Source organism: Sciurus carolinensis, chromosome 11, assembly GCF_902686445.1.
Source record: "Sciurus carolinensis chromosome 11, mSciCar1.2, whole genome shotgun sequence".
In the NCBI taxonomy this organism is placed as follows: domain Eukaryota; kingdom Metazoa; phylum Chordata; class Mammalia; order Rodentia; family Sciuridae; genus Sciurus; species Sciurus carolinensis.
The window spans coordinates 101,024,547-101,050,116 of record NC_062223.1 but is presented as its reverse complement, the minus strand read 5'-3'; the positions used below and the strand labels follow the sequence as shown (position 1 = coordinate 101,050,116).

Genomic DNA, 25,570 nt, shown 5'->3' with positions numbered 1-25,570 from the left:
ATAATTTATAAAATTTTATATTTTAGAGATGGTTTAAATTGAATTGTGTTTGGTGAAACAGTGAAAGGGTTGAGATTTGCCTCAAAATAAGGCAGAAGGATTAAGTGGAATTATCATAAAATGGATTATTCATTATTTTACATTTGCTGAATGTGAGTGCTGAATGTGAGGGTATATTTCACATATTTAAAATATTTCATAATACAATATAAGTTTTGTGAAACATATTGGCAAAGATCAAAGAATATTTGAAAAACAAAAGGTTATATCATGATCATACATTAGGAACTTAATAGTGTGAAGTGGATAATTCTCCTGAAATTGCTTTGTGTACTCAGTGCTATTCATGACAGACCCAAACTAGAAACACCCTCAATGTACATCAGTGGTAGAACAATAAATTGTGCGATACTCATGAAATGTAATTTATTAGACAATATAAACTACAGCTGTATACAACAAATTTTAATTTTTTAAAAAAATCTCCATATAATTCCAAAACTAGCAAAACCAATCATGTAATCAAAGTTTGTTATTAACAGTTTTTTTTTTTTTTTTTTTTTTTTTTATGAACTGAGAATAAGGATAGGAACTATTTAAGACACAAAGTGTGTTTCAGTTATAGTAATGTTCTGCTTCATGATGTGAATTATATTACAAAGTGGATTTACTTTGCAGTAATTCATTGAGCAGTACATTTATGATTTGTGCATTTGACTGTATATTTTTTAAAAAAACTTGCCTTTTAGAAACTAAAGTCTCAATCATTTAGTAATTGGCTAATTATCATTCTTATATTGCTAAGTACATATTTTTATTCTTCCTTTTTCTTATTGTGCTCTAGCACTTTATAAAATTTGTTTCCTAGTCTAGGTCTATATTTATCAACACTCCTTGAATTAGTAGTTCTGTGTCATAAATGTATTGTCAGGTGCTTACAATATAAAACTAGCCTTCAAGAGGAAGAATTCAATATAATTTAATGATTCTCAAATGCCATTTTTCAAGAAAAATTAAGGATTTGATTAAATGATATCTACATTTGTTATTTATTTTGGTAAGGATGCTCAATGAGTCTAAATGTGCGTAATGTAAGAGAGCGAGACTGTAGATAGACTTTTGAATAGTTTATAGATGATTGGGATCAGGGATGAAAAAAATCCCTTCTTAAAGGTGGTGAAGTGAATTCACATCTATGTTCAAGAGTGAGAAAATGGAGAATACTTCTGAATATGAAAAAATGGATCATGTATACCTTTTTGGTTCATTTTAATGGCAAAACAATATAATCATGCAGATCTTCTAATATTTTTGAATAAAATGGTTTTTGTGAAATTTTGATAGAAAAAAATTTACATAGTGTTTTGAATTATAGAAATTCTTCTATGAAGACATGCATTTAGTTGCAAATGAAACAAAATCACAGTTAACTAATTAATGGCTTTCTGAAAGTATTCTACTGAGTTGCCTTTGAACAGAACCCAGAGAAGGAACAAATTAAGCAACAGAAATATTATTTGTTTAGTATTTTTTTTTTTTTTTGATTTGCTGATCTTTGAAAAAATAAGTTAGTTTCACTGTTTGTGAAAGTAACTCAAGAAGGGAATCAATGTTAAGGACACAAAAACCATTTGATTTAAATCAGTCCACAGAATTTCAGAAAAGAAGAAAATGTATAGAATTGGCATCTTATTTTCCTCTTACTGTTTAGTTTTTTAAATTCTTATTTTTATATAGTCATAATAAAAAAGTGAATCTATGAAACGACTGGTACCCACACACCATATGGAAAAGAAAAAAAAATTCTTTGTTTTAGCCTTTTGGTAACTGGCTTTATGTCAGCTTCTTTTTGCCTTTAACTTAAATCTGAAATTCCATTTTCACCCACATTTTCTTCTTCCCCCACTATACAAATTAGACACAATCCATCTAACATGCTTTATGGTCAGTCAACATTGAGGCCCATTTGTTTTTGTCTCTTGCTCCAATGATTAGCATCAGATTCTAAAGTAAAGAACAACAATCTGTTCCCTTTTCCCCTTAAGAAATCTCCACCACCGCTTATTTTATAAAACAAAATACAATTTGTGTCTTTTCAGCATGATCAATAAGTGAAAATGGTTTTAGTGGCATGTCTACAACGAACTTTGAAGTTATGTATCCTCTGGAAGATTTAAAATAAACACATGCAAGTCTTGCACATAGTCCAAGAAAAGGAGTTCCTGAGGTGGGGGTGGTGGCTTTTAGTGACAATTGTAAAATGGGATAAATTGTTTTGTCTTTCCTTTTCTCTTAATAATAAACACTAGAAGTTCAGAATTGAAAATATTACACTGAGTACTTGTCCCTGTGTTACAAAACAAACACAAAAAATACATTGTCACTTACTGTTAAAATGATTTCAGCTATTAGAAAGACAAAAATACAGATGATAATTCTCTAGCACAAAAGGCCGAATGAATACAGACACCATAAACTGGGAAATCAGAGGGGACTTTGTTCCACAGGTAGAATACATAACATAGTATTTTAATAAATATATCTAAAAATATGTCCACTGAAGTCTTCCCTTTTTGTTTTATTTATCAAACAAAACTATTTTATTGATTACTTAGGAAAATTGGGGCATCTTGGGGCAGAAGCATATGCTAATGCAAACACAGAAACTTAAACCCATATAAGGACACTGGTATGAATTGATTCTCAATGTTTCTTGAAGATCCAGATGCTAAAGAACCCAGGGGCAATTATGGACAGGAGGATTGTATTGTTCCAATGTCTTTCTTTTTTAAAAATTATTTCTATAAATCTTCCTCCATATTAGACTGAACTATTTGAGGTCAAAGACCAGATCTTATAAATTTGATTATTTCCAATGCTTAGCATAGTACTTGATACTAAATAAATGCTTGATGAATGAAGAAATGAAAATAGGAATCATCTAATATTTCATTATCATAATTTCTTCCTTCTTTCTGATCTGGGAAAATCAGATAAAAGATTATGAGATCTGGCATTATCTTTTACTCTCTTTTCTTGCCAAAATAGCATCTGCTCTGAATTTGTATGCTCATAAAAATCCTGGTATGCTCTGAAAAACTTGAGGAACTCTGCTCTAGAATTCAGGGATTACCATTCACAGGACACTATAGTACTGGTGGGTTCATAAATTCAAGACAACCTAATAATTTACTTGCAGGGCCAGTGACAGAGAAGGCAATCCAGATGGGATAGTCATGGTTATTCATGAATCAAAGTTGTTCCATAAATACAGCCCATTTCCAACTTTCAATCATGCTGAGTATCATAAGTTAGAAATTCCACATATCTCAATGTCAATGCTTTCTACGTTCAGTCTCTGCAATCACAAAATCTCAAACTACTTTAAATTCTCAAATGGGTCGTTCTAAGAGAATGCTGACAAAATTGTTCAAATACTTGTAAAATACTATTAGGTGGGCTGATGTCTACATTTGGGATTTGAGTTTTTTCTTTCTTGTGAGGTAGTACTATTCTGGTAGAGGGCAGTCTTAAAAGCTTGTTGAAAAACAGTTTTTTCTTTTCTCTTTTTTTAAATTAAGTGGAGTTCTCTAGCCTAATGGTGACATTGAGAAATGCCCATGGTTGGATTCATGCAGAAGTAGGAAGGGATGATATCACTAAAATGTTCTCAAGTTCCTTAATATTAAAGATGTTATCTAGTGGAGGGGTCACCATTCTTGCCCTGTCTTTTGGCATAACTCTTATTACCATCTTAATTGCTGTGACTACTGTATTTGAGCAATTAGTCAATTTAATGACACAAACCAGTGATAATTTGATTTGAATTAATTGGTTAATGTATTTGAAAGTGTTGAGTTTTTTGCAAATGAAAATTCGTTTAAGTCAAAATGCTTTGTCTATTATTTCTTAAAACAGTTAAGTTGTAGTGGGAGCTTCCTTGTGTAAGCAAAAATGCCACATGGATGTAGAATATTGACAGATGGTATCAGGGGCCCCCTCCAATGAGATCCTTATTGCTGCCTCCAAGGCTATATCAGGGGAAAGAATGATAAGACCAAACCATCAACTAAAGTAGATACCCGAAGTTGGGATCAAGACCTCAGTATAAGATTAAAACAAAAGCATACACTCAAGAAAATAGGAATAGAGTCTCCCTTGCTAGACTGTGAACTGTATAAGGGAAGAAACTGTTTTATTTGTTTTAGCCTGATCACTGTGCCAAAACAGAGAAGGCACTCATTAAATATTGGTTGAGTAAATAAATAAAAAGTAAATGAACTTCAATGAAACATATATAAAGTCTGATCAGGAATATATGAAAGCAAAATCTGACTAACAACCCAGGCTCATAGTTAGTTAGGTTGCAACCAAATTCTAAAGCATCTGTAGCAAGAGTCAGAACTAGGGAGGGAGAAAACAATAATACGGACTTGGATTGGGGAGATTAGGAAAGGATATGAGTGCTTCAGGACTTATTGCTCTTGATGACATAAATTTTATCTCTGATCCTTGCTAAGTAACTCAATTATGGAAAAGAAAATTCAAATGTTTCAGAATCAAGTCACATAAAGACTTAAGTTAGTTAAACAAAATACACTGAGGTGCTATTATTGGTTAATACTATCTATGTACTCCAGAGATATAGTGGATATCAGAGTGCAGATGAATTTCTGGACTGGAAACATTGTAGAGGGAAATATATCTGTGCATATGACTTGAGAAATGATTTCTTATTTCTCATTTTCCTCCCCTATTATACTGGGTACATCAAGGGAACTTTCACACATAAAAGTTTCTTTTTAACTATTTTTTAAATCTGAAATTAAAGTAGTTTTCTACAGTGGTTAATTAAACTTGCTTTATAATCTTTGGAGCAAAAACATTCAGGTGTGCAGTCTTTTTCTTAACCACTTTTGACAGCAAGATTGGAGAGTTGTAATTCTTATGAATATCAAAATCTTCTGATATCCTGACAAGAGACCTTGATGATTTCACACAAAGTAATGATGGGATGGCAGAGAGTTCTATTGCCGTTAATGATGATTAGTGTATGATTTTAAGGGTATTAAATGTCTACATCTGAAATAGCTAAATTGACATAAGGGATATGTATTATTTGATGGAATATTACTCAGCCATAAAAATAATAAAATTATGGCATTTGCAGGCAAATGGATGAAATTGGAGAATATCATGCTAAGTGAGATAAGCCAATCTCAAAAAACCAAAGGACGAATGATTCTCTGATAAGCGGATGATGATACATAATGAGGGATGCGAGGGGGGCAAGAATGGAGGAAGGAGGGACTGTATAGAAGGATAAGAGGGGTGGGAGGGGTGGGAGGGAAGAAAAAAAATAACAGAATGAATCAAAAACTATTACCCTACGTAAATGTATGATTACACAAATGGTATGCCTCTATTTCATGTACAGAGAAACAAGATGTATCCCATTTGTTTACAATAAAAATGAATAAAAAAAAAAGATAAAGGGAGATTTCTTAGGAACACCCAAAACTTCTAAACCCAGTTTGCACTTTTCTTTGCCTCACTTATCTCTTAGCAGCTTTGAGAATAGCTGACCAGTTTCTTCTCTTTGATCAGCCTTTTTAGTTTTTTTATTTATACCTGGTTTTCCATCTACCAGACTGAGCTCTCTTTGCTGATTCTTCCACTTCAGCTAAACTTCTAAATGCTGAGTACAAAGCCCTCCTATTGCCTTCCTCTCCTCTTGAAAATTTGTCTTAGGTGCTTTTATTTAATAGCATGGCTTTACATGGCACCTCTATGTCTTTAGCCCTGATCTCTTGATTAGACTCCAGACTCACATATCTTACTGTCTACTTGACATCCTTAGGTTTCTGATAGGTGTCTCACATTTAATCTGACCAAAACAGAACTTTTGATTTTCCATCTTCAAATCTGTCCCTTTGTTCAGTTTCCCTCATTTCCTGGTAAATAGCACAATTTACTCACTTGACCAATTCAGCAATGCAGAAATACTCATTTTTCTTCTCTTTAGTCAACAGATCCTGCCAGCCCTGCTTCTATAATACATCCGATTTTCTCCCATTTCATTGCTAGGCCTCAGTGTAAATTACCATCATTTCCTGCTTACCATATTGCAATAACCTCCTAACATAAACTCCTAATTCTTTTCTCTTTTCCCTTTCATTCTTCAAGTAAGAGCAGCCGGTGTTATTTATGTTTAAGTGTAAATCAGTCATTATCCCCTCCCCATTAAGTTGCACCCTGTATCTTCTACTGTGTTTGGAATAGAACAGTCTTCCCACAATCTGTCTATCCCTACATAATCCTGTCTCTTCCTAAGTCTCTGATTACTTCTAATTTTAATAACAGCATTTTTCACTAAGGTCTATTCCTCTGCTTCTTTATTTCTGAAAGGAACTGGGTTTGTTCTACCTTTAAATTTCTGCATATCTTTGAGTTTATTTGCTTGTTTATTTAAAAATTTTTCTTCCTCCATGAGGATGTAACCTCATCTATCTTATTCACATTCCAATATAGGAAAAATAGAGGGGAAACCCCAAACACTGTCTCCTCTATTTTCCATAGTACCATTCCAGTAATTTGATCTTTCAGACAATGCAAGGAAAGTAAGAATTATGGCTATAAAAGTTACTCATAAGATTGATATAAGTACATAAAAATTGAAACCAATCTTCTGGGTTTTGACAAATGCTCTTGTTTCAAATATCTGTTTTGTTACCATGCTTAGAATCTCATCATTAGCACATATATTTGTGGTAGACTTAGAGTACAGGAGGGAGATAGAAGTAAGATAAATTATTAGGCTGTAAAGTTGTAAGGAATTAATATGTATTAGTAATAATTAAGGACCTCTTTTACTAAGTGACATTTTTAATAGGAGGAAATAGGTAGATATGAGAGCAGTTAATACATGGGTGGGCAGAGGCTCCATTTAAAGGAATAGAGTGCAGAAAGGAGGGGGTGGAAGATGTTGATAAGCTTTATTTATATCACATTTAGTCTTAAATCTGCTTGTAACTATCTAGTTATGACACAGTATACATTAAAAATAGTTTTTGCTGAACATATTTTACTTAAAATAACAGTAATTTCATATTTGGCCATTGCATTTTATATGGTTTTAATTATTTTCTGATTATAAGAAGCATATATTCAATTTTCCAACTAATAAGTTGTTGTTTCCTCTCTCTGGTAACAAAATGCCATCTTTTTTAACAGTAAAATTTATAATACAGTATAAAGTAGCATAATGTGTCCACGGATTCTGTTCTGTTTTTTTGTGCTTAAAATCAGTTGTCAGAATTTGTCAGTTCATTTTAATTTAAAAATATGGTCATTGTGATTATTCTAGAATTTGATTTGTTCCTATCACCTTTTGATTTTTAAGGATATTCCACTTTTGCTTGTGATAAGCTGTCATTTCGAATGAAACAGATTTGGCGCAAAACAGTGTGCTCTGACACTGAGGTGTCACTCTTGATCTAAACCTCCGGGCAAACCTTGATCACCAACATTTCAAAAACGCTCTCGTCAAGTTTGTGAAAGGCTCTGCCATATCCATCGGGAACTCGCAGCCCTCATTTTTCTGCTAATTTTTATTTCTGTACTTTTTTTGAGACTGGGTTTCTCTATGTTGCCCAGACCAGGCTTCAACTCCTGGGCTTGGGTGATAGTCCTGCCTCAGCTGCCTGAGTAGATGGGATGTAGGTGTGTGCCTCTGCAGCTGGCCTGGGCTTCATGTTTCTCAGCAGTGTTTGACTTCTTGGAACATCCTTCTTTGAAATTCTTCTCTTGGCTTCTGAATTTCTTCCAGGTCTCTCTCTTAGTTTTTTTGGCCACTCACTTTTCCTTTCTTAAACTCCGAGTGGTAAAGCATCCCTGGGTTATTTCAGATATTTTCTTTATCAATCTTCAGTGATCTCAGCCAGTAAATGCATGAAAGCTATACACATACTGGTGGGTCCTCTCATCATTATTTGTCTTCATATAAAACCACTTTGACAACTCCTTTCAGAAGTAAAGAAGGATTATAAAATTTAACACATCCAAACAATCCTTGATTTTTAAATCAAACTGCAAGATCCACTTTTTTGAGTTCCTCATCTCCCTGAATCACAGTGCCATTCAACGATTTTGGATTGGAAAGCACTGGAATTTTCTTTGCCACCTCTTTTAAACTCCACATCCAGTTCATCATCAAGTCGTCTTGTCATGCCTCCGTTTGAAGTATATCCTATAAGTTGTGCTTTTCAACAACTCTGCTATTACCACCAAAGGTGAGAGCAACCTCAGTGTCATCTGGGTTGTGACAATCTCCTTGCCACTACTCTCTAGGGAAGATCTTGGATCTTAGATCTTCTCTAGAGTCTGTTCTACACCCTCTAGACCAAAAGAGGCTTTAAAAAACATGTGGCATCTTGATATGACCTCCCTATTCAAAATGCTTTAGTAGATTCTCCCTTTACTTGGGATAAAATCCAGTCTCTTCTCCTGGTTCACAAGACTACATGTAATCTGGTTCTTGTTCTGGCGATGTTCCAGCATCCTGTTGCCACCTCCCTATTGATCTCTGTCCTCTCACCTCTTGCTCAGTCATGGCTCTACTAACATGTCCCAACTTCAGTAAGGGTGACTTCTCAAATCTCTATTAGCTATCAGACTCTCTGCCTTCCTACTCTGTTTTGTTTTTCGATACAGCATTTATCCTCAACTGAAATTACATCTCACACTTATTTCTTAGTGTTTTTTTTGTTTGTTTGTTATTCACTTCCCTATTTTAATAAAAACTTCACAAAGGCAGAGACTTTATTTTGATCATTATTTCATTCCTAGCATTTAGTCCAATGTTTAAACTAATGTTTAATACTTAGCAGCTCTTTATAAATATTTGGTGAATTATTAAATTAGTGATTTATACTGAGGGAGAGAAGAACTATGCACAAATTTCAATCTTACATGAAAGTTATGAAGTTATGGAGAGATGTCAATATAGTGAGTCATGGTAGGTATGTGAAAGTTATACTACTATGATAGGTAAAAAAGAAATTGAAGGCATGTGATGGATCACTACTTTGAGGTGTAGCAGGCTGGATCCTCACTCTTCTACATACTGGAATATATTTGTAGCTCTCTAAAAGTACACTCACTAAAGATGGGTCCCCAGATACTGTGCCTCTGAGCTCTAGGGAGGATGTACATTTATGTATAAAAACAATATCCTACAGTGACACAGCCATATCCATATTTGCAGCAGCTCAACTCACAGTAGCCAAGCTATGGAAACAACCTAGGTATCCTTCAATGGATGAATGGATAAAGAAAATATGGTACATATACATAATGGAATATTCCTCAGCCATAAAGAAGAATGAAATTATGGCATTTGTAGGTAAATGGATGGAACTGGAAAACATCATGCTAAGTGAAATAAGCCAATCCTAAAAATCCAAAGACTGAATGTTCTGTCCGATTTGTGGATGCTAACCCAAAATAGAGGTTGGGGAGGGAAATAATAGAAATTCATTGGATTGGACAATGGAAAATAAAGAGCAGGGAGAGGAGATGGGAATAGGAAAGACAGTGGACATAACTTTCCTAGCCTTGTATTTGTATACATGACCAGGGTAACTCCACATCATGTATGACCACAAGAGTGGGAACCTAACTAGACTAAGTTAACCTTACATATATATAATATGTCAAAATACATACTACTTTCGTGTATAACTAAAAAAAAAATAAAGTAGGGCTTAAGGTAGGGGTTTGGGTGCATTTGATTTATTGCAAGAGTGCTAGCAGGTATAATCCACAAGGGCAGGGGGGAAAGCTAGGTGGGGAAGGAGAGGGAGCTGAGTAAGAATGTGATTCCAGGTAATCTAGCGTCAGCCTGACACACATAGCAAAGGCTCTGGATCATAAACCAAACCATCATGTTCTTTCTCTTTGAGGCATAAGAGCAGTGTCAGTCCATCACTGACCTTGAGCTGCCTGATTGTGGGGGAGGTAACTTTCTAGGCAAAGCAGCCCCCTCATTGGAGGGGAAATTGGAAACCATTAGCAGTCAACACTCTAGCAGCTGGGGAATGCTGCATTAGTCTAGAAAAGGGGTTCTGAACAAGCCTGCACAATGGCTCATATGATCACTTAGAAAGGGGCTCATAGTGAAGCACAGACATTCATTCTTTCAATAAAAACTTATTGTACTCTGTCATGGGCCAAATGCTACCTGTTGCTGGGATGTAGTGATGAATAGTCATGGTCCCTGAAACAGGCATAGGGAGGAACAGAGATATTAATAGAATGAATATGCAGTCATAATATAGAACTGAATTACCACTCCAATTGAGACAAGATTGTAAAAATAAATCCATGATACTTAACTTTATTTTACAAATGGTTCTTGCTGTAACTTCTAGGTTCTTATATAAGAATTTATATATTGTGTGCACACACACATATATTATGGACATTTTTATATAATGTGAGCTTTACTGTGTTTAAAAATAGCAACATTTATGAAACGACCCAAATAACCCCCTTTTGAATAAATAGATACAGGTCTTTAAGTTCCAAGCAAAGTTGGAGAATTCAGCATTAAAGGTTAGACACAACTAAAAAATATGAAAGGAAAATTCATTTTTATACATTACATTATTAGAAACAAAGGCACAAAAATATTTTTAATCACTGATAAACTGGATACTAGCAAATATCTAACTGTAGTTCCTGATTCTACCTAAAACTATTTTAATATTTTAAAAAATCTTTGCATAGTGCTGTGGAAACTGAAAAATAAGCCAACTAAAGAGCAACAAGGTACTTGTCAATAAAACAGTGTTTCTTACTTTTTGAAAACATAGAGCAAAATTTCAAAGGAATATAATTCTGGCAAAGTGTCACCAAACCATCTCTTTAGGAGGATGAAGTGCCAGCACAAATAACAAGATTTATTTTCAGTATTTCTGTTCATACCTCAAATCCCTGTGGTCTTCCTAGACTCTCTTTAATATGTTTCCATGCAACAAGAATCTCTGACACAGACACACTGGTAGCCTTGACATCGGTGGGAGCAGCACTGGGTTCTGCATGAAGGAAAATGGAAATAAGAAACCAGGACTATAACAAGTTATGTCTATCAAAGCACTGCACCTAAATCTATCAAGGGTTCACGTCTTCCTACCATCTTTTTTGAAATGATACACTGTAGTTGTGAAGAACTCAAGATAAAAAGATATTTTTGGAATTCTTTATTTGGGTCAAATCTCATCCATAACTTACCAATGACAAATGACAATTCCAACAAGAAAAGCAAAGATCTTTATCCTTGGATTAGCTAGGACACTTCTAGAGAAGTTAAATGGTCTGATTTAAATTGTCTGGCAGTCTAGCATGATGATGAAGGGAATGTACTATGCAATTAGGCTCAGTTCTTTTTGTAGTTGCTGTTAATTTTTGCCTTTAAGAATTATTCAGTGATTCATGATTACACAATATGTACAGTATCGAACCATCACATACCCCATTAACATGTATAAGTTTTGTGTTTGTGTGTCTCAATTCACTAAATCTTTTTTTATTCATTACATTAATTTATTTATTGAGCTTTGGGTAAATTGCTTTACCTCCTTCTAATCCCTCATTTCCCCTTTTGTAATATGTGAGTAAGTAGAATTTTATCTCACAGATTTTAAAGATTAGTTTTAACTGAAATAATATCTATAAAATAATTTAGTTCTAAGTTTCTATTTTAAATATTCAGTCATAAAATGTCATATAATTATTATTGTATTTAACCCATGAAGGAGCAAATAGTCTAGATTTCATTAGATACTTTTTGATGTTCCAACCATAAAACTGCATTCCCATTATTATGTAAGGATTGTATTAAGCATCATGATATTTAAAAGGCATGCATTGACTTTTAAGACAGGTGTGGGCTGAGTAGGAAAGTCCCTCAAGGTCTCAATGCTGTTGCTCAAACCACTTTTCCATTTGTCTCTATGCTCAGTGACCTTTCACACTATTTTTCTCAAATACACAATGTCTGACTGGCATCCATCAAGAGGTGCATTTTATTTGAGGTTGCATGCTATGTGAGCAATGAAATATTTCTGTCTTTGACATGGCTGAATCATAAATATTGTCACCAACACATGTTAAATGAAATGGCAGAATAAAGGCCATATATTTGGTCAAACAGTTTCATATAAAGTCTATTTTAAAAATCTTACCCCATAGAAATTGTAAACTTTGATGCTAACCCCATAAAAGAATTCAGACTAATCTACTGAAATTTACTTTTTTTTTCAGATTCAGGAAACCGTAATATAATATAAAGCTGCTCCCCTGACCTTTACACTGCAGTCATTTCCCCACCTCCCAACTTCTTGTCAGTCTGTGAACATCCTAGCTAGCTATTGGTTCATCAGTCAGCTGGCACGTATCCTTCTCTATTATTGGTCCTGTTAGCCCGTGGAATTTGACTGCTTAAGAATAGCTCCCCCACCATTTTCTCTCTCTTTTTCTCCTCACATTCATGCTTTCTCTCTCCTCCTCACTTTCTTTCTCTCTCCTCCTCACTTTTCACACTCTCTCTTGTGTGCACTCTCTCTCTTTTCCTCTCATTTTCTCTCTTACCCTGCAGGGAGACACTCTGCTTAATAAAACCCTCTGATGTGAGTTCCTGTGTCCAGAGTGGTTTCTGGGTTCTTACATTGGTGCTGTGACTCAGATGGGCTCTTGCACTGTCTCTTAAGCAAGTGGAACCCCATCTGATGCCCCAGTCCCCCTCCCAGACATGGCCTCACCTTCCATTTGCCCAGATGCTCTGCTCTGCATTCATCACTGGACTTCGGATTGGTGAGTTCCCTAGGTGGGTTCCCCTAGGCCAAAACACTCCTCTGCCAACCTGAGAAGCGACTATTGAGTGTCTGGGGCCCTCAAAGTAGCTGAGGGGTGGGGGTACCCCCAGTCATGACTTTTATAGTTAGGGCTGGCCCCCTTAGTCGGTCTTATCTGCCAGGTGGGTTCCTGATTTTATGGTGCAGATTCTCTCTCAGGGTTGAGGCCCCTCTTTACGCTTGCACTCACTCTCAAAAACCCTGACGTCAGGTCCTCAACTCTCTTGGCTTCTGCCTGGCCCACATTGATGCTTGTGTGACAACCCTATCACCATGCTGCCTTCTCGTCTCCAGCTGACTACTCTGGCCTTGGGACGCCCTGGCCACAGACTCGGCTGTATCAGTCTCCACCATGGGAATTGGGTCCTCAATTCTGGCAGATTCACTCCTGGGATTAGACAACTTTAGAACCCTTTGCCTGACCCCTGGCTTAAAGCCAACAAAACTTAATGATATTTGGCCACAGTACTCTTTAGATAATCAATCCAAAATGGCCACCTAATGGCACACAGCTTCTGTGAGCGAGCGGGCAGATGGAAAGGGATTCTTTATCTTCAAGTCTCTTCTTTCTTGTGCTTCTTTGCTCTTCCTGGAAACCCGAACACCTCCTTTTGGCTTCTTCTCCCCCTCTTAATCCCTCCTCCTCCTCTGACTTCGACTCAGCTAATAAACCACTCTAATACTGGTCTGCTGTGACAGAGGCCCCTCTGGCCTCTGCTTCTCCATCTCCTTTACCTGTTCTGTTTCTGTTTCCATTCCCCTGCCCAACCCACCTATCCTTCTGCCAGGAGGTCCTAGAACCTGTTATCTCAGCTCCTTTCAGATCTCAGTCAAGGCTTACATTGAAATGTAAATGGAGGAAGCCAGAAGGCACAATGGGAGACCGGTCTCAACCCCTCCCCACCAAAAGTGTCCATTTTAAATTTCTCCTGGGCTGCAACACAGAACACTTTATCTCTCCCTCTCACCTCTTCTCCTTCTCACTCTCTCATGCTATACATTGAAATTAAAGCTCAGCAATCTTACTTTATGACTGGTGAGACTGGCTTGCTGGATGGTTAAACTCAAACTTAGAGACTGAAATTAAATACAGAAGCCAAGAAAAACCAGTATCTTGCCCTCAAAGTCAGCCTGAACCCAGAGAACAAGAGGACTTCTCTAAGGAGATATGAAACTCTGGATCACATGACCTCCTGATCAGGGAGGTTGTGAGACCACTAGAGGATAAAAAGCCAATCAGTGCACCTGCTGCAGAGGTGGGTTATTGGAAAAGGGAGACATCCCTGGTGCTTCCAAGGGAAGCCACCTCATGGAGGAGACCCTGCCTAACAAATGGCATTAAGGAGCTAAGAAGCTGCTCTCAAGTTCCCCATGAGTGACCCATGTGGGAACTCATCGACTGTTTAACAAGACAGGAACAGGTCAATTTGAGCAGCTTGATCTTAGACACCTAGCAAAACAGTTAAAACCAAAATATAGCCATTCTTGGGCATTTATTTTTTTTTTATTTATTTATTTTTTTCTCACCCATGGCTCTACTTCAGTCCGAGTCTCTCAATGCCTCCCCTTCTTAACTCCTGGGTTCTGGAGCAACTGGGGGTGCAGTCTCCCTCTAGGCCGCCATCTTGGATCACGTCAACTAACTTTTTCTTACTAACTCTTCTTTGGCTACTGTGGGTGAACAACCCTCACCTAATAGTACTCAGTCTTCTCTGTTTCTTTTTTTCTGAGTTCCCTAACCATTCCTTGCTCATACTTACCTGGGTCCTTTTGTTGAGCACCCCTCACATTTGAATGCTCAGTCTTTTCTCTATCCTTTTCCAGGATCCTGAAGGATATACTAGGTCAGAATCATTTGGGTCCTGTAGGTCAGCACCCCACTCCTGACAGTACTCAGTCTTCTCTGGGTACTGTCCTTAATTTCCCTTCACACACCATTGCTCAGTGTAATATGAGGCCTCTGGTGAGTGCCACTCACACACAGGTGCTATGTTTTCTCTGAACTTTGTTTTGGAGTGCCATTTACCCTTCTGTACTTTGTCCTGTGTCCACTGGTAGAGTTCCCCTCATCCAGTCAAGTTCAGAATACTCAGGGACCTCTGTGTAACTATGCCTCACCCAGAAGTACTCATTCTTCTCTGTGCCATGTGCTAAGATCCTGCAGCCAATATTATCTCAACCTCCTCTTTCTCCTGTGTGTGATTATATGTAAGCTAACACTGCTAAGTCTTTTCTGGATTCTTTCTTTTTTTTTTTTTTTTTTTTTTTTTTTTTATTTATTTATTTATTTTTTTTTTTACGTTTACATAGGGTAATGATGTTTATTATATTTTTCCCCTCCCCCCCACCCCTCCCACCCCTCTTTTCCCTCTACACAGTCCTTCTTTCCTTCATTCTTACTGCTCTCCTTAGCCTAACTCTAAACCTAACCCTAAACCTAATGCTAGCCCGTCCCACCCCCCATTATATGTCCTCATCCGCTTATCAGCGAGATCATTCGTCCTTTAGTTTTTTGAGATTGGCTTATCTCACTTAGCATGATATTCTCCAATTTCGACCATTTGCCTACAAATGCCATAATTTTATCATTCTTCATTGCGGAGTAATATTCCATTGTATAAATATGCCACAGTTTCTTTATCCATTCATCAACCGAAGGACATCTAGGTTGGTTCCACAATCTGGCTATGGTGAATTGAGCAGCAATGAACATTGATGTGGCTGTATCTCTGTAGTATGCTGCTTTTAAGTCCTTTGGGTATAGGCCAAGGAGTGGGATAGCTGGGTCAAATGGTGTTTCCATTCCAAGCTTTCTGAGGAATCTCCACACTGCTTTCCAGAGTGGTTGCACTAATTTGCAACCCCACCAGCAATGTATGAGTGTTCCTTTTTCACCACATCCTCGCCAACACCTATTGTTGCTTGTATTCTTGATAATCGCCATTCTAATTGGGGTGAGATGAAATCTTAAAGAAATAATAGTTAAATGTAACTTAAGATGTACACTTGTGTTAGCCCACTAGAATAAAGACTGGAAGCTACAAAAGAGAGATTCTTAGGCAAATGTGCCTGATAACTATCAAGAGAAACTGCCAGAGTCAGAAATTTTTAGTCAGTTTTAGGCCTATAGACCTTCCTAAGCTACAAAGGTAGGCTTAATCTATGTTTGCTGGTATGATTAGCTAGTCCTAAGTAACAGAAGTATAGAGATCTCTACTAAACACAGGTTATACCAATAAAGGGATATTTTACAAAAATCGGATAACATTAAGTAGCTTAACTATATTTTCTGGGGACATCAATGACATTAAGAGTTAAATGTTGTGTTTACATTCCTGATAACCTGGACAATGCTAAAGTTCCCAAATAAAGACCTTGTCCTCTCCAGCCTTTGTTAGGCCTTGCTATGGGAAAAACTTCTCAGTTCTTCCACCACCTGGTAATAGATTACTGACTTCTGTCATCTTCATGATATTCATTGACATGTTCCAGATTCTGCAACATTTATATTGTATTAAACTCATTTCAGTACTCATGTCTTTTTGTTGTTCTCTCATAGAAGCATTCACCCCTAGATGCCTTTACAACCTGCTTTTCCCCAACCAGACATCTACCATGGACCCCTCAATTGACCCAATTTCTAAAATGGGAACTCCAAACTGCTTGCCCCATGCTGCTCCCTTCCAGCTCAAAGAAGCCAGAGTGGTCATTGCCCCCTTTCCCTACAGCAGTAAGGAGTTCCTAAAACTAGAGGAGGGAATGAAGCCAGAATTGGGGACAGGCAGATAGTGTAGAAATAGGGGATCAGTCAAATCAAGGAAATGAAGTCCATGAAAGTCATCTGCTCTGGAAGTCTGGAAGTTGAAGACTGCCCCTGGGGGAATGGACTTTTCACATCTCACCTGCAAAACCAGGCCTAGTCACATAGGCAGGAAGGAGAGACAAGTGGGGAAAGAACTGGAGAACAAAAGATCTTCTTATAAAAACAGAAACTGAGGGATGTAATATAATATAAAGCTGTTCCCCCACCCTTTACCCTGTAGTCATTTCCCTGCCTCCCAACTTCTTGTCAGTCTGTGAACATCCTAGCTTGCTATTGGTTCATCAGTCACCTTGCAAGTATCCTTCTCCATTATTGGTCCCATTAACCCATGGAATTTGACTGCTTAAGAATAGCTCCCCTGCCATTTTCTCTCTCTTCTTCTCCTCCCATTCATGCTTTCTCTCTCCTCCTTGCTTTCTTTCTCTCTCCTCCTCACTTTCTTTCTCTCTCCGCCTTGCTTTTCATACTCTCTTGTGCACACTCTCTCTCTTTTCCTCTCATTTTCTCTTACCCTGCAGGGAGACACTGTTTGCTTAATAAACCCTGTTATGTGAGTTCCCATGTTTGGAGTGGTTTCTGGGTTCTTACAGAAACCATACAGCAAAGATAGAGTTCTAAATAAGATTTTTAAAGGCCTATGACAGACTTCAAAACAAGTGTGACCATTTTCTGAGATCTTTCCTATTCTAAAAGTAAGTAGTCATACATCTGTCTGGAATGAGTTTGTATGTTATTAATTGAAAAGTATCTGTCGAGAGCATTTACCTGTTACTGTCAAAGAGGCCCACTGAAGACTTTTTAAAGGTATATATTTGTAGCAAAGAAAATATTTTTCTTAGGCAAAACCCTCATTAAAATCATCTGTTACTATTGTGTAAACTCAGAGCTTTGGTAAATCTATAATCTTTACCCAGAAGTCAACATTAATTCCTGTCATGGTATACATAATGATTTTTCATTCTGTCACCCTCTAAATATCTTCTATTATTTTCCTTTGTTCAGTGGTTTCCCTCATTGTATTTTTCAACTTCTTCTTATTTGTGTATCTACCCAATTTTTACAAAAGTGCATTATGAGAAAAACTTCTAGTTCTATTTCATTCTAGAATTATGCTTTGCAGACTTGTAACAGACTTTTTTCTCCATTGTTATTTAACAGGAGTTAAAATTCTTGATTTTGTAAGTAAATGAAAGGACATGCTGATATTTTGAGTTGTGTACAACTTGATCTGTAGGATTTAGGACTGATTTATTTCTAAGGGAGTTACCCTTCCCTTTGGATATCACTAGATAGATTTGCTTCTTTTTAGAATGAATGCATTGCATTGCAGAGATTTGTGTGCCAAAAACCTTCTTTTAGTTTTTGTATTATTGAAGCAATTACAGCTTTGTCAAAGAAGATTGCAGGGGCATAAATAATTTCAGAAGCGCAAAACATGTGGTGGGGTAACAGCCTTTCTATCCTTCCTTTTCACTAAAGAAGGAAATTGAGCTTGCAAGAGTACTATATGCATTTACTCCCTGAATAGAACATTTAAAATAAGTTATACTCCATGTGTATATAATATGTCAAAATACTCTCTACTATCATGTATATCCAGAAAGAACAAATAAAAAATCATATCAAATCGAAGAAAAAATGCTCAGAAAACTACTTCCCAGATAAGCACCTTAATTTCTATTTAAAAGGTCTGAGGATTGAAAATCAGGGTCAGAACCACTGTGTGACATTTCACAGTTGCATTCTTGGGGCTGTGCATTACAGCTGCATCTAATTGAATGAGGGTGAATGAATCATACCAGATCTACTTTAATTTGTTTCACCTTCTGGATCTAAATAGTATCAGAAGTAGACCCAAGCTGACCTGAATTGTAAATTTCAGCATGGAGATTTATTCCAGAAGTTTTAGTATGTATTTTCTATAGCCAAGTGAAAAGAAGTTTGTCCACAAATAAGGATAACTGACTGGAGTAGAGAAAGTCTAGAGTGGAACTAACTGTTCTTTTGGGATCCCATTCTAGCCAAGTGATGGAAGGTCATGACTAGACTTTCAGAAAATAAATTAATTTCAGTCCACGTTTAAGTTTTAAGGTTTGGATTTCCTTGGGGAAACAAAAGGAAGAAATCAAGCCTGAAATCTTGTGTTGGAAGGTGAGGATTAGCAGTGGACTCCAACAATCAGGGTGTGTTTGCCAGAACAAATTCTTCTTGTCCTTTCACTCAGGGAACCCTCCACTTCCTTGTTTCTTAACTGACGTCTGCAGGCCTTTGAGTAATGGACTTAGGATTTTAAATATCTGCCCCCAGTTTGCAGGTATAAAAAGTGGCCAAGATTGTACCAAGGCTGATTTATTCAAACTCTCCTCTGGCTCTGAAAGGGCCCCAGCAAGAACTATTCTCCCTTCTTTTAATAAAATTTGGTGCCAAGGAAGCAGCTGACGCATTCTCAATTTCTTAGAGTCAGCTTTCAGATACAGAAGAGATCTTATAGAAAACATTCTTTTGTTCTCTTTAATTCTTGTGCTGCCCAGTTCCCTCCAAATAACTGACAGAGGCATAGGTGAAATATCATTAAGAACAAACAAAATAGAGGAAAAGAAGAACTCAATCTAACAACCGCCTTTTTTTAAAATTTTTATTTTTTTTGAGGACTTACTACTATGTTCTAAGCTCTAGGAACTCTTATGTGTCTATATTAATCCTCTCAACAACGCCATTATTACTATCACTATTACCTAGATGACAAAATTGAGGGGTGGTGGTTAAACAACCCAAGGTCACACCGTGCTAAATGCCACGTGGAGGGAGGATTTGAACACAGGCAGTTGGGCTCCCACCACCACGCTGTCAGCATGTGTGTGTCCCTGTTGTACATGCCTGATGCTTTTTCTTTGCTATTTGTAAATTCCCCTTTGCCTCTCCACTTCTTTCAAGAGCTTTGATGTTTGGTTTCCTACATGGGTCTTTTCAGAAACCACCTAGACCCCCATCATCACCTATTTAACCCTCCACAGGCTTATAATGAACTCCTATTATTCTGGTTGCAGGGAATTTTGATAATTTAGCACCACAGATGCACCTCTATGCATGGACCACGTCATATTGTGCATTTCTAAAACTCTGCTGACCTATAAATCACAGGATGTTTTCTGTAGCTCTCACTCCTGTCTATTACACTCTGGTAATTTGATGAGAGCTCAGGAACTTATTTCTGAGATTATTCTAGTGTTATGTCTAGTAGACTTAAGACTTAAAAGGATCTCTTTTTTCTTCTACTTATGATATTAAGTAGGCCATGGATAACTCCTTTACTCCAATCTGGGGATATTAAGTAGAAGGCTGATTGATAGATTTTGGTATCAGTTAGATTAAAAATTTGAAACAGCATTACCATGTTCATGAATTTAGATGATACATTTGTATTAAGTGACCTAGCAGCTGGAGTCCTCCAAGTAATGTGGGGGGATGTGCTTGTAATATTGATTATACATCTGACTTCCCAGGAGGGGCGAGCAACAGCATTAATCAAAGGAGAGTTTAATAAACTCCTTGGGAGAAGGGTTATGGTTTCATTATTTAAAAATTCAGTGAGGACAGCTGTAGTTGAACTTTTATAGGCACTAATCCAAATAGATCATCTGGCAAAGACAGGAAATTATTCCTGTATTTTATAACTAATATGCCAATTTATTAATTTCCAAGTTCACATAAATCCCACTGAGCTCAGTTCCAGCTAACAACTGATTTGGAGAATAACGCCTTATGAATGTTGTGTTTTAATTTGAGCTGTTGTAGCTCTGTTTGCAAGGGGATAATTGCATATCAGCTTCTTCAAATGAATAGAGGCTTTTGGGGTTTAATAAAAATAAAAGCGGCACTCTTTATATACAAGGCAAAAATCAGAGGTGGAAGAATCTAGAAGAAATGCTAAAGCATGTCACAAATAAGTAAATCTTCTAACACATAATTAGTGAATATTGAAAGTTTCTTTTGCTATTTGGTATAATTCAATGTTCTGGTTCTTTCTAATGTTATAGTAAGAAGCTTGATGATTAAATATTTCTAGAAAACAATTACTGATTTGACTTTCATCTTGAAGAAAAATCATTTTGTTGGTTTTACCATGCATTTTAAAATTGCCTATTTTGGAACTTTGTTATTCTTTTAAAAAGATGGAACAGCTTCAAAATTATGGTATTACATAGGATTTTGCCATATGTAGATCTGTAGTTGAATTAGAATTAGGAATGCACATAATTCTTGATTGGTTTAAAGAGTGTAGTTATATACAGGGTGTGTGGAAATCCTGGCAGGCAAATATCTCTCAGGCTTATATCAGATGCTACTTGGTACTAACAGAGCCTTTAAGGGTTACTTCTATTGTGAAAATATTGAAGGGTTTCAAAGGCTCGAGGGTGTTAGCAAAAGAAGCATTTGCAACCTCTCTGATAGTACTCTAGGGCAACTGTGGATGTCAGAAATGCTACTCAATGTCACATCTCAAGTGATTTATCAAATATCAATATTTATAAATGATGATTCCTTTTAATAACAGGTCAACTAAGGTTTTTCCTTTATAATAATATAATTCTAATTTGCATTCCCGTAGCCTTTCTTGAGAGAGGAAAAGAAAAAGATGAAGGGGGTGGGGAATGTATACAAGCATTCATGGAAGGGCATTCTGGATGTGAATGTCACCCATCACTGATGTTCCAGTGGGAGAGGTCTAGAAGTAGTAGTCTAAGGTAAGCCTTGTTAATCTTTCTGAGCCTTAGGTAACACCAATTCTTGTGACTGGATTTTGGTTAAATATCAATCCAGAGAATAGAATACACTGCAGGGATTACTAATACCTTAATTATGAAAACACATTTGTCATAAACCAGTAGAGTGAAGAGCACAAATCAACATAAATGGACTGATTTTTTTGAAAATTAAAAATGTGGAAAAAAGCTTGGAAAAACATATCTAAAAAGTGTAATAGGATATCTATACATATCCTAACCACCACCCCCAAACAAGTAGGTGTCATCTGTGAAAATGTGACTTCTTCATGGTGTCCTAGGCATGTAGCTAGTATTCCTGGTCTAGAGAAGAACTAAGCCCATAAATAGAAATAGAAAGGCAGTCTCATTCCATTCATTCTTTACTGCCTCTATGGTATGGAGGGATTTGGAAGTGATCAACAGTGGGCTGGATTAAAGGAAGAGTAAAGAAATAGAATTTGTCTTAAGGAGGAGTACAATCTCAGATCTGTTGGGTTGAAGGTAAGAGGATAATGATAAAAGGCATGCTGAACCTGTATGAATATTCACAGGCATAAAGGAGAGGATCAACCATGATATATAGGATATATAGTTTTGAGCTTATTGATAGCTTTTTAAAAAAATGGTTTAATTTTTGAAATGGTCTCTCCTTTTCAAGCAAAGCAAATTTCCAAGTGACTAATTTGCCCTTTTTCTTATATAGAAAAAATGAACTATTATTACTGCCTGTTTGGGATAGTGGTTTAAAAGAACATCTCAGAATATAGGATAAATTTACAGAACTTTAATTTTAGATATGTGAGGACTCAGAGACATTCTATTTCGAAAGTTTATTATTAAAGTTGAGAAAGACAAGGCTCAGAGAGGTGAATTAACTGCCTGAGTTAGTATAACCAGAGTTGAACTCAGGCTCCACTGCCTCTAGGCAAAAGATGTTTTGTCTCTTGTCCTGCATTTTTTGTCAAAACAATTTACTCATATTTACTTTACTCATATTTACACATAAAGTTCCAAATTTGTAAATTTAATTAGTAAGCAAATGCCAAATATATTTTTGAATTTTGTCATCAGAACAAAGGCAGACTCTACACAGATTTAATTTGCCTGGTATCTTTCATATTTTAGTCTACAAAATAAATGAAGTGTTACTATGAAATATGTTACAGCAAATTCCTCAGTGTCTTTGAAGGAAAATATGCATATTTCCTTTCTAGCTTGAAAGAGAAATCTCCAAAGGCAAGCCATTTCAAGTTTAAGGGAACACAGTATTAAAAAAAATGGTGGCTGCTATAATTTAATTTCAAAGCAAAGGTTGTCAAGAAACTTACAAAGCTGGATTTCTTAAAGGCAGCACCGGCATTACCATACAAAGCATGTTCACAAACTTCTGCAACTCACCTCATGTGACCTTTGGGATTATGTGCTTGATAATTAGGTTGAAACAATTTTAAAAGCAACAAGAATATGCACTTCCTGAATAAAACATGTACTTGAAAATAGATATTTGTAGGAATAAATAATAGAAAATAATCATAATTACATACATTCCTGGTGAAACAGTAGGAGGTAGTAGTTAAAACATGCGCTTTGGAATCATATAGGTCTAGTGAAAATCCCAGCGGTGTCGCTGGTGTGAACTTGGGCATGTTAGTCTCACAGAGCCTTAATTTTCTAAAAAGTAGATTGAGCTTGAGTTCCTGACCTCCTGTTTTGTTTTAAATGTTAAATTAGGTAATATAAATAATATGGCACAGTGGCTGTATCGAGAAACCTAGAAATCTGAGATGCTTAGTACATAGGTTTCTCATCAAAATACCTGTGACTCCTTCTCATTACTTGATTCTTTATTTTCCTGACCATTCTTCTGCTACAATAGAGTTTTTGCTTTAATATTTGGCTCTATATTATAAAAACATAAGGCAACTTGTATAGAAAAACTGCACTATGTTAGTTCTTCCATACTCAAATGACCCTATTTGCTGCTTTTTATGAAGCTCCCAGCACCAAAAATATTAATAATTCTTTTGAGCTATTTCAAGTGGCACATGTGGGCATGAAGGAAGTACAAGGGTCAGTTTGTGTTGTCCGTGTTTATTTGGAAGGTCAAATGAGTGCTGCCTTTGGTGGAACATTTTCTTTTATAAATTTAGGAAATATAAGACAATTTTATTTTAAACTTGTAGGGCCAATTGAAATTCTGCACATGAATAGGAGAAGGACTAAGAGGTAAAGCTAGCTTTAGGGAGTTAGATCTATCATGCTTTGTCTTAGGAAAGAGCATATTTGTATTAAAATTTGAAAGAACCCAGGATTTTGATGTTGGAAGCAGTGTTTATACTTTAGCACTATGATCTATTGACTGTAATCATGAGAAAGTCACAGGTTTACAGTTTATTCATCTCCAAAATGGCTAGTTAACTGTATCTTAAGTGAGGTCATGCATGGGATAGCAGCATGCTCTAGAAAGATCAAGGATTTAATGCTTAGAGATGTGGATTTAATGCTCAATTACAAACTGTATTACTTTTATCAAATTTCATACTTTTCCTGAGTTTGAGTTTCTCTTTCTATTCAATGCCTATCACACAAGATTGTCATTAGGATTTAATGATGCTATGAAAAGTTTGTAACAGAAAGTCCTACTGATACTTCTTTATCAGTACAATGGTTTGTGGGGTTAGGCAAAAATGCTTACTGACAACATGAATGGAGAATTGAATACACTGTAGGAATTACTAACATTGTTATTATTTTGGACACTTGTTTGTTATGTATGGTTAGGGAGTAAGAAAACCAAAGCAGCATAAACAATTTTTAAAAATCAGATTATTTAAAAATTAAAATTAGATGTTTAAAATTAAATTTTGAAAAAACTTTAGAAAGATGTATCTTAAAAGTGTAGTAGGATTATAAGTGAGCTTTATTTTCTTTATTTTATTTTTGGTTTACTATTTGAATAATGAAACCTTTTATAAAGAAATAACAAAATATTAAAATGCTAAATAAAATAACAGGGATAAGGAAACCAACCTCCTTCAGCTGAACAGATGACCACGATTTGACTGAAAGGTCCATCTCCTTTGTTGTTATAAACACCAACCTTTACTTCAAAGGGTGTAAGGGGAGGGACACTTTCATCTCGATAAATGAATTTTGAAGCTTCAGAGGATGTCACCATTTTTTCCTTCCAGCCACGTGTTCCATTGGGTCTAAAAGCCACAATATAGCCAAAGCCTTCCCCATTCTGAAACTCTTCAGATACTGGCTAAAGAAGGAAAATACAATTATCAGCAAAACAATTCTTAAAAAGCTACTTCCTCCAAATCCTTAGTTTTTTATTGTTGGTATAATGGATAACTAGGGCAAAGGAAAACCTCAAATCTATACTACATTGGAAGCCAAGATAGCAAATCACTTTGGCAGATTTTGAAAACTTGAAAGAATTTAAAGGTAAAAGAAGAAAAATTATATCTATTGGCATGTAAGAAAACTCACAAGAGTACTGAAAAAAACTCTTGAAGCGAAACAAATTTGCTCCAATTAGTCATGTATATAAAATGAAGGTCCTTGGATTCCACACTAGAATTTAGCATTTTGGGGAAAATTGTCATATAGTCTGATATTTGGGAATATCTTGTCACTGATACTACTCTGTGGAGTACTTTGCATGATTAATCTAAGCCATTTTAAAGTAAGACTAACCTTTCAGTTTTCCTTTCAATATCATCTATGCTTTACAAATTTGCAAGAAAACTGGACCTTGGTATTTTTTCTAGAAACTTCTTGTGCTGTGGGGCTTATGTTTACATTTGTTAAGTGGGTTTCAGATGCATATCATAAAAAGGCATAATTGCAATTGACTAGTTAATGGAGAAAGTTTAACAGGTACTAACAAGCACAGTGCTTGACCCACAGTAGACAGTAAATATTTGTTGAGTAGGTTTTTTTTTTCTTTTAAGTTTTTATTTGAAGAAAATCTATGTATCAAATGAAAGAAGAAAGACAAGCCTATTATATCAAAGTTCATAGGCAAGGGCAAATCTATTTAGAGAGAGTTGATCTCAGTG

The 25,570-nt window shown here is 36.1% G+C and overlaps 1 protein-coding gene across 1 annotated transcript in view; it reads right to left on the bottom strand.

Annotated features, from left to right (window-relative positions):
* Positions 1-25,570, bottom strand: part of Cntn5 (contactin 5) — a 1,239,665-nt gene that overhangs the window by 26,518 nt on the left and 1,187,577 nt on the right. The window contains exons 21-22 of the mRNA XM_047518061.1: positions 24,534-24,768; positions 10,987-11,096 (exon numbers count right to left, since the gene is read on the bottom strand). Coding sequence (XP_047374017.1) covers positions 10,987-11,096; positions 24,534-24,768 — 345 coding nt within the window. The remainder of the gene's footprint in view (positions 1-10,986; positions 11,097-24,533; positions 24,769-25,570) is intronic.